Source organism: Nerophis lumbriciformis, linkage group LG36 (genome assembly GCF_033978685.3).
Source record: "Nerophis lumbriciformis linkage group LG36, RoL_Nlum_v2.1, whole genome shotgun sequence".
In the NCBI taxonomy this organism is placed as follows: domain Eukaryota; kingdom Metazoa; phylum Chordata; class Actinopteri; order Syngnathiformes; family Syngnathidae; genus Nerophis; species Nerophis lumbriciformis.
In genome coordinates this window covers 26,040,583-26,051,177 of record NC_084583.2, presented here as the reverse complement: position 1 = coordinate 26,051,177, position 10,595 = coordinate 26,040,583, and the positions used below count along the sequence as shown (strand labels likewise).

At 40.6% G+C, this 10,595-nt stretch overlaps 1 protein-coding gene across 1 annotated transcript; it reads right to left on the bottom strand.

Moving 5' to 3' along the window:
• Positions 1–296: 296 nt before the first annotated feature.
• On the bottom strand, positions 297–3,925 carry LOC133576940 (uncharacterized). The gene is made up of 9 exons (XM_061930372.1): positions 3,721–3,925; positions 3,493–3,633; positions 3,099–3,407; positions 2,799–3,001; positions 2,541–2,700; positions 2,311–2,417; positions 2,128–2,214; positions 1,700–2,038; positions 297–1,060 (listed from the first exon to the last, which is right to left on the bottom strand). Exons 2-7 carry the CDS (start codon positions 3,590–3,592, stop codon positions 2,197–2,199), a joined length of 897 nt encoding a protein of 298 aa, XP_061786356.1. The 5' UTR covers positions 3,593–3,633; positions 3,721–3,925; the 3' UTR covers positions 297–1,060; positions 1,700–2,038; positions 2,128–2,196.
• Between the last annotated feature and the right edge of the window lie 6,670 nt (positions 3,926–10,595).

Below are 10,595 nucleotides of genomic sequence, written 5' to 3'. Positions count from 1 at the left end.
TATATTTGTATGTATGTATATTTGTACATTTATATACATATATATACAAATATATATGTATAGACATATTGATGTCTATACATATGTATTTATGTATATTTGTATATAAATGTACAAATATACATACATATATATATATATATATATATGTATATATGTGTATATCTATATATATATGTGTATATATATATATATATATATATTTGTATGTATGTATATTTGTACATTTATATACATATATATACAAATATATATGTACCCAGGTAACACGTGAACGTTATGTGAACGTTAGGAGAACGTAGTGGCATTGTTATGGGAACGTTAGTTTGTAACGTTCAAAGAACGTGAGGTTGTGGAGTTCTTGCTTGGTTAGCAGAACGTTAGCCATGAACGTTTGGCAAGAACGTTTAGGGAACTGTTTAGGAACATGCTATTTTCGTCTGTTTTTGTGCTATATTGTCAGGACTGACACTCAAACAGAAAATTCAACAATAATTCTTTATTAGTGATAATTATAATACATCTGGTCAGGATAATAATAATAATAATAACTTGGATTTATATAGGATGCCACCTGAACGCCTCCCTAGGGAGGTGTTTAGGGCACGTCCGACCGGTAGGAGGCCGCGGGGAAGACCCAGGACACGTTGGGAAGACTATGTCTCCCGGCTGGCCTGGGAACGCCTCGGGGTCCCACAGGAAGAGCTGGACGAAGTGGCTGGGGAGAGGGAAGTCTGGGCTTCCCTGCTTAGGCTGCTGCCCCCGCGACCCGACCTCGGATAAGCGGAAGAAGATGGATGGAATAGAAATGGAATGCTGTGGTCTTGGTCGTGCGCGTCAGTGTACTCCTGCCCCTTCTTGTTGGTTCTCTTCCTGGAAGTAAATAATTATAGATATTCACAAATACAACAAAGACAGCACTGGAATGTAGATGGTATCCTGCCTTCCTTAAGCACACTTGTACACGAAGGCAGTAAGTTCAACACCTTCCGCTCATCAAAACTCTGAACACCAGGTTGACTGATGGAGGCCAGGTTTATTGACAATTGCAAGGGTGAAACTCTAGGACACAAACGTTGTAAATGTAAATGCATGAATTAAATGAACTTAATAATGTCATATGACAGACCACAGATTATCAAGTATTGCATTTGAATTAAATCTAAATGTAACCTTATCACACACCACTGTATGTTTTGTTATGATTAATAATATCAGTGGCGCAGTGGAAGAGTGGCCGTGCGCGACCCGAGGGTCCCTGGTTCAATCCCCACCTAGTACCAACCTTGTCATGTCCGTTGTGTCCTGAGCAAGACACTTCACCCTTGCTCCTGATGGCTGCTGGTTAGCGCCTTGCATGGCAGCTCCCTCCATCAGTGTGTGAATGTGTGTGTGAATGGGTAAATGTGGAAGTAGTGTCAAAGCGCTTTGAGTACCTTGAAGGTAGAAAAGCGCTATACAAGTACAACCCATTTATCATTTATCATTTCTCATTATCATATATGCTTTCTACTGTTTAAATTGTCTTAAGTAACAGTACAACAAACGTCCACTAGATGGCGGCAGATGACAACAAATGAAAGTTAGCCGACATGAACAGGTAATGCAATCAGCGATCGTCTAACATCATAAAACACACACATTTCACAGCTAAATATGACTCATTGTGTACTACAAACATTAAATATGGGTACATTACCAACGATGCCACGAACAGCATAAGATGTGATAGTTTGCTGAGAAACACGAGGAATGAGGCGGAGTTGTGCGCACCTGTCTGAAATACTTCCGGAGTCTAAACACGTGACCTATCTGCGTGTTTCTTAAAGGTACAGCTCACTTAACAGAACCAACTGAAATGACTCGGAAATAAACACACACTAAATAAAGTCATCTTAATAACCGTGGCAGAACAGATGAATTGAATTCAATTAAAACATGGCATCATTTACTCCTTGTTTACCTGCTCAATGCTCACTGGTCTCACTAGCGTTTGCTTGGTTCTTTTCCCTTTCCCTGTTTTCTTCTTCTTCACTTCCTGCAAGTATTTATAATTGCAAATTCAACACAGAACTGGGATCTTTATGAATTGAATAAAAACATTGGCATAATTACTTTATCATTTACCTGGTCACTCATCTCACTGTCCCTTCCCTTTGTACACTTCCCTTTGCCCTTCTTCGCCGTCACTTCCTCTTAATTCCTCCTCTTCTCCTGCAAGTAGTTATAATTGCAAATTCAAAAGACATGCAGTGGAACTTCAATCAAATGGAATTCAAAATTGGGATATCTTATCATAATTCTCCGTACCTCAAACTTTGAACCTCCCTTTCGAAAAGTGGCCAGTTTCAGGACCTCTCCAAGCTCACAATCTACTTCAGCTGTGGTCGTCTGTTTGTGAACACCCCTGCATGCCTCTGGAATCACCAGCACAATTTAGAATTCCCTTTAGAATAAATACCGTAATAATAACAGCTAGATCGACCTTGTGAGCATACATGCAACATGTTCAAAGATGCAAACCTATTATTAACACTTACTTATTATTATTCTGTAAAAGGGCAAGTCCTCAAACGCCACTTTGCCTGTCTTTCCACGGAGACCAAGCTGCTCCAGGACTTTGTTTGTGGCAATTTTCCTCAGCATTGTCCTCACCGTGTCTGCCAAATTCTGCCCACCAAGAGCAGTAAGAGCTTTCACCTATACAAATAAATCAACAACAATATTGTACTTGATTAGAACATGTTTTTTGATAACTGAGCAAGATAATTTTGCAGTGGGGAATTAAAACTAATGACCAGCTGCTTTCTGAGCAGAAGATCAGTGTCGAGCTGTTCACAGAAGGTCTTAAGCTGCTCAAGAGTCTCGAAAGGCTTCTCAATGAGATCTTGAACATCCACAGCTTCTGGCCCCACAGACTGTGCTGCCAGCCCTCTCAGCATGCGCATCAGTTCTCCCTGCTTCTCAACTATTTTTTGAACTTTCATGTTTAACTGGAAAACTGCAAAGACAACAAAAGTCAAAGAGGTCATTCGTATTACTGCCCGTTGTAACAGCCTGTTTAACACCACCTATCAACAGTTAAATAGCCAACTAACGTTCACTTTCAAGGGCATTCCTGCTGCTTCTTGGAGTGGTCTGGTACTGACTCGTACTGGCTGGAGTGGTTTGGTACTGGCTTGAGCTGGATGCATGATTCCTGTCTGGACTGAGCCTGTAAGTGCTGCTTCTCGCTGGGCTGTGAGGTCGGCCTGGATGCCTTGGACTGGTGTAGTATTGGCTGGTACTGGCTGAAGTGGTCTGGTACTCGCTGGAGTTTGGAAAGTTCAATGGTGGGAGCACTGGCAGTGGGGGTGCCTGGATGAGGATCTGTAATTTCTTCTTTTTTGGCCGAATTTCCTCTTCGTCTAAACCAACGAAGACAATAACATTTATGCACCACTAAGTAGTGTTTGAGTATTGTAAGTAAACAGTCTTTGAAAAGTGACTAACCGTCAGCATCAAACACATCTTCCTCATCGTTTCTATAACGTTCAGGGGTGATGTGGCTCCATTTGGTTGACATTTCTTCTTCCTCTGGGCTCGAAAACATTTCAGCTTGTTTTTCATATTGAAGGGCCTTGTCAAAGTCTTCTGGAAAATTTCAAAGTATGCTGATGACTCAAGATGAATGATGTTGTTTAAGATATACATGATATGACTTTGACAATATTCCCTTACCAGTCAATGTTTTCCTGAAAACCCGAATTGGCAGCCTATCCCAGACTTCTTTGTCAGGAATCTCAGCTCTCCGGATTCTGGAGTGGGTAGGATTTGGCTTTGGCCAATAGCAGAAGCTATTCTGAAGATAAAATAATCCAGACCTCAAAATATCTTCAAAGCAGTCACTATCACTCTCATTTTCTGAATCAGATGACAAGGTGACATGATGGTGGATTAGTCTCCAATCAGCATCATTTTCATCAGGCTCATCACTATCAGGGCCACTGTAGGTGGCATTGTCCAGTGCAGGAAGCAGTCCAGTCTCCGCAGCATCCATGTACTGAAGGCTTGTCACTGTTTCTGGACTTGTAAAGATTGTCGTGTCATTCTCTTGCTCGCTATCATCACTCTCTAATTCTAAAGTTGACTGTCGGCATTGCTTCTTCAAATGCTTAGTTGTGGCAGCCCATCTACGCTTATAAGCCTTCTGTTCAAACTTCTTCATTGTGTTGTTTATTCTATAAAAAAAACAAACAAGGAAAATGGGTTGCCCTATTATCGCCCACATTTTTACTATATTTTGCTAAAAACATCAAAATTAATTGTATTTTTATTTGTCTTTTTTTGTGACTCATTACATCCAGCCATAGAATTATACATTAAAATAAACATATTTGAAATAATTGATTTTAAATTATCATAATAATTCATTTAAAATGACCATATTTAATTATTAAAATAATAGCTTGTTTATCATCAACTTTAGCATTTTATTCATTACATTTTGAAACTCTCAGAAGCCAAGTTATGTTATATTCCTTAATATTTATTTATGCAAGTTTGAAGTATCAATTATCTAAACACAGTTTGTTTGCATATTTTCAGGATGTAGATATATATATATATATATATATATATATATATATATATATATATATATATATATATATATATATATATATATATATATATATATATATAATATGTATGAAATACTTGACTTGGTGAATTCTAGCTGTCAATATACTCCTCCCCTCTTAACCACGCCCCGCCCCACCCGCCCCCACCTCCCGAAATCGGAGGTCTCAAGGTTGGCAATGCTCAATAGCTTCAGTTTCTTCTTCAATTTGGTTTTCGCTACCTGCCTCCACACTACAACCATCCGTTTCAATACATGCGTAATCTGTTGAATCGCTTAAGCCGCTGAAATCCGAGTCTGAATCCGAGCTAATGTCGCTATAGCTTGCTGTTCTATCCGCCATGTTTGTTTGTATTGTGACGTCACAGGAAAATGGACGGGTGTATATAACATTTTTTTAGGGATATTGCGTAATGGGTAAAATTTTGAAAAAAACTTCGAAAAATAAAATAAGCCACTGGGAACTGATTTTTAATGGTTTTAACCCTTCTGAAATTGTGATAATATTTAATGGAACGTTCAGGCAACATTCGTGCCATATGGACCTCAAAATATGACACTGACGGGGCAAATGATTGTTTAACTAGGCTACAGATAGATCCACCCTTCTTCAGAAGTCATTGGTTGGTATTTGGAAACTATATAACAGCCAATATGCACGAGAAATGCATGCTAGTTTATATGGTGCCGGCAGTTGAGCATGGCGCGCATTTGACACAACGCTAAAACCGTAAAATGGTCTGAAATTAATCATGTAGGGTAGAAATTGTTACACAAAAACGTGCTTCATATTTCACTCTTTCTATCTACTTACATGTGATGAATGGATGGCGCACCGTATTGCCTGATTATCGGGATTCTGGAATTTGCAGCGTTGTCGAGCTTCGTCTTTGTCTCACGGAAGCTTCTACGCGCATGCGTGCAGCCTTCACTCAGCTCAGCTGACGTCAGATTGTTGGAAAAACACAACACGTTCGCGGAACGTTAGGGAAACGTTACTACATAATGTATATAAAGTACATTTGCGGAAAAAAAAACACTTCGAAAAGCCTAACGGTCGCTGTTTCCATTGCAGGCAAATATTTTGTGTGTCAGATATGTTTTGATATGTTCTGAGAATGTTCTCATCTTGCATAACCAAACGAGAACTATACAGTAACGTTACGCTAACGTTAGGTGTTACCTGGTATGTGGCCCTCAATGGAAACCAGTTTGACATCCTTCATCTACGACATGTGTTATCCTGTAAAAAAAAAGAAAATCTGCAAAAATCTTTTTATACCTTGCGTTTTGTGATGTAATTGACTAATAAAACATTTTGATACTGGGGGATGCCAGTGTGTGTTCTTTTGTCGCATGTTTAAAAACCTTTGGAAAATGAACGGTGGTGGCGGGCGGTGTTGGTGCAAAGAGATGGCGTTTCTATGGTAACTAGTGTGGGAGCCAGCTCTGGTAAACACACAGAAGCAGTGGGAGGGCAGGAGGGACCTCCACCAGACTAAATCCATACACAGGCAAGACAAGGTTATGTCACGGGGGAAACCCACAGAATGAGCTGAAGAGTGTTAACGTCCATCAAAAGAGGGGGAAATTTAGATCAAGCAGGGAAAAAAATATCCAAATTAATTACTTTATTACAGTTTTTTAACTAAAGTAGATTAAGCCATACTTGCCAACCCTCCCGAATCTTCCGGGAGACTCCTGAAATTCAGCGCCTCTCCCAAAAACCTCCCGGGACAAATATTCTCCCGAAAATCTCCCGATTTTCAGCCGGAGCTGGAGGCCACGCCCCCTCCAGCTCCATGCGGACCTGAGTGAGGACAGCCTTTTTTTTCAGACGGGAGGACAACAGGGTGACAAGAACTAAATCATCCAGACTAGAGATAAATTGTATTATTATGTTTATCTTACCTAAAAATAAATATATATATTAATTAAAAAAACAAAACAAAACGAAATACATTTTTACTATATTTTGCTAAAAACATCAAAATTAATTGTATTTTTATTTGTATTTTTTCGTGACTCCTTATTACATCCAGCCATAGAATTATACATTCAAATAAACATATTTGAAATAATTCATTTAAAATGACCATATTTAATTATTAAAATAATTGCTTGTTTATCAACAACTTTAGCATTTTATTCATTACATTTTGAAGCTCTCAGAAGCCAAGTTATGTTATATTCCTTAAGATTTATTTATGCAAGTTTGAAGTATCAATTATCTAAACACAGTTTGTTTGCATATTTTCAGGATGTAGATATGGATGAAATACTTGACTTGGTGAATTCTAGCTGTCAATATACTCCTCCCCTCTTAACCACGCCCCGCCCCACCCCGACCACGCCCCCACCCCCCACCTCCCGAAATCGGAGGTCTCAAGGTTGGCAAGTATGGATTAAAGTGAGCCAATACTTCAATCACAAAGTCATTCCTTGCATGTCATATTACTACCAAACACTAGAGGGCAGGCTCAGCAGATGCATCCATCCATCCATCCATTTCCTACCGCTTATTCCCTTCGGGGTTGCGGGGGCCGCTGGAGCCTATCTCAGCTACAATCGGGCGGAAGGCGGGGTACACCCTGGACAAGTCGCCACCTCATCGCAGGGCCAATACAGATAGACAGACAACATCCACACACTAGGGCCCATTTAGTGTTGCCTATGAACCTATCCTCAGGTGCATGTCTTTGGAGGTGGGAGGAGCCTATCCCCAGGTGCATGTCTCGACACTGACAAATTGAAGGATGTAGCCAGCCACTTTCTTATTTTGTATAATGTTTCATATTTCCTAATAAACGTAAAACAATGATGTTCAATTTATTAAAAGACAGGACATTTTTATTATTGTTTTTTTAGTACTGTGTCAATATTTGAGCTTTTCTTCATTATGTTGTGCTATTTTTCCCAAATTTGCTTTTTATTTATGGTTTGATTTCATTCCTACAATGTGCCGTGGGTACAATAAATACAAATAAAACAGGCAGCAAATGACCCCTTTGCTGCGATTTGGCCGCCCCGGCTGTAAACATACAGTAGTGAACATTATACAACATCAAGTACTTTGGGGGGAAATGACAGGGGACACATTTTCTGGGCGCACTTGAATATGCTGAAATCTTCTTTTAACTTCATGCGGGATTAATAAAATGAGTCCAAATTCACAAGTTTTGTTGTAGATGATTCTACAAACCCCGTTTCCATACGAGTTGGGAAATTGTGTTAGATGTAAATATAAACGGAATAAAATGATTTGCAAATCCTTTTCAAGCCATATTCAGTTGAATATGCTACAAAGACAACATATTTGATGTTCAAACTCATAAACTTTATTTTTTTTGCAAATAATCATTAACTTTAGAATTTGATGCCAGCAACACGTGACAAAGAAGTTGGGAAAGGTGGCAATAAATACTGATAAAGTTGAGGAATGCTCATCAAACACTTATTTGGAACATCCCACAGGTGTGCAGGCTAATTGGGAACAGGTGGGTGCCATGATTGGGTATAAACGTAGATTCCATGAAATGCTCAGTCATTCACAAACAAGGACGGGGCGAGGGTCACCACTTTGTCAACAAATGCATGAGCAAATTGTTGAACAGTTTAAGAAAAACCTTTCTCAACCAGCTATTGCAAGGAATTTAGGGATTTCACCATCTATGCTCTGTAATATCATCAAAGGGTTCAGAGAATCTGGAGAAATCACTGCACGTAAGCAGCTACGCCCGTGACCTTCCATCCCTCAGGCTGTACTACATCAACAAGCGACATCAGTGTGTAAAGGATATCACCACATGGGCTCAGGAACACTTCAGAAACCCACTGTCAGGAACTACAGTTGGTCGCTACATCTGTAAGTGCAAGTTAAAACTCTCCTATGCAAGGCGAAAACCGTTTATCAACAACACCCAGAAACGCCGTTGGCTTCGCTGGGCCTGAGCTCATCTAAGATGGACTGATACAAAGTGGAAAAGTGTTCTGTGGTCTGACGAGTCCACATTTCAAATTGTTTTTGGAAACTGTGGACGTCGTGTCCTCCGGACCAAAGAGGAAAAGAACCATCCGGATTGTTATAGGCGCAAAGTGTAAAAGGCAGCATGTGTGATGGTATGGGGGTGTATTAGTGCCCAAGACATGGGTAACTTACACATCTGTGAAGGCACCATTAATGCTGAAAGGTACATACAGGTTTTGGAGCAACAAATGTTGCCATCCAAGCAACGTTACCATGGACGCCCCTGCTTATTTCAGCAAGACAATGCCAAGCCACGTGTTACATCAACGTGGCTTGATAGTAAAAGAGTGCGGGTACTAGACTGGCCTGCCTGTAGTCCAGACCTGTCTCCCATTGAAAATGTGTGGTGCATTATGAAGCCTAAAATAGCACAACGGAGACCCCCGGACTGTTGAACAACTTAAGCTGTACATCAAGCAAGAATGGGAAAGAATTCCACCTGAGAAGCTTCAAAAATGTGTCTCCTCAGTTCCCAAACGTTGTTAAAAGGAAAGGCCATGTAACACAGTGGTGAACATGCCCTTTCCCAACTACTTTGGCACGTGTTGCAGCCATGAAATTCTAAGTTCAATCAATCAATCAATGTTTATTTATATAGCCCTAAATCACAAGTGTCTCAAAGGGCTGCACAAGCCACAACGACATCCTCGGTACAAAGCCCACATAAGGGCAAGGAAAAACTCACCCCAGTGGGACGTCGATGTGAATGACTATGAGAAACCTTGGAGAGGACCGCATATGTGGGTAACCCCCCCCCTCTAGGGGAGACCGAAAGCAATGGATGTCGAGTGGGTCTAACATAATATTGTGAGAGTCCAGTCCATAGTGGATCCAACATAATGGTAAGAGTCCAGTCCATAGTGGATCCAACATAATAGTAAGAGTCCAGTCCATAGTGGATCCAACATAATAGTAAGAGTCCAGTCCATAGTGGGGCCAGCAGGACACCATCCCGAGCGGAGACGGGTCAGCAGCGCAGAGATGTTCCCAGCCAATGCACAGGCGAGCGGTCCACCCCGGGTCCCGACTCTGGACAGCCAGCACTTCATCCATGGCCACCGGACCTGTGCCCCCCCTCCACAGGAAGAGGGGAGCAGAGGAGAAAAGAAAAGAAACGGCAGATCAACTGGTCTAACAGGGGGGCTATTTAAAGGCTAGAGTATACAAATGAGTTTTAAGATGGGACTTAAATGCTTCTACTGAGGTAGCATCTCTAATTGTTACCGGGAGGGCATTCCATAGTACTGGAGCCCCAATAGAAAACGCTCTATAGCCCGCAGACTTTTTTTGGGCTCTGGGAATCACTAATAAGCCGGAGTTCTTTGAACGCAGATTTCTTGCCGGGACATATGGTACAATGCAATCGACAAGATAGGACGGAGCTAGACCGTGTAGTATTTTATACGTAAGTAGTAAAACCTTAAAGTCACATCTTAAGTGCACAGGAAGCCAGTGCAGGTGAGCCAGTATAGGTATATATATATGTTTATATGTATATAAAGGTATATACAGTATAGGCGTAATATGATCAAACTTTCTTGTTCTTGTCAAAAGTCTAGCAGCCACATTTTGTACCAACTGTAATCTTTTAATGCTAGACATAGGGAGACCCCAAAATAATACGTTACAGTAGTCGAGACGAGACGTAACGAACGCATGAATAATGATCTCAGCGTCGCTAGTGGATAAAATAGAACGAATTTTATCGATATTACGGAGATGAAAGAAGGCCGTTTTAGTAACACTCTTAATGTGTGACTCAAAGGAGAGAGTTGTTTTAGTAACACTCTTAATGTGTGACTCAAAGGAGAGAGTTGTTTTAGTAACACTCTTAATGTGTGACTCAAAGGAGAGAGTTGTTTTAGTAACACTCTTAATGTGTGACTCAAAGGAGAGAGTTGTTTTAGTAACACTCTTAATGTGTGACTCAAAGGAGAGAGTTGTTTT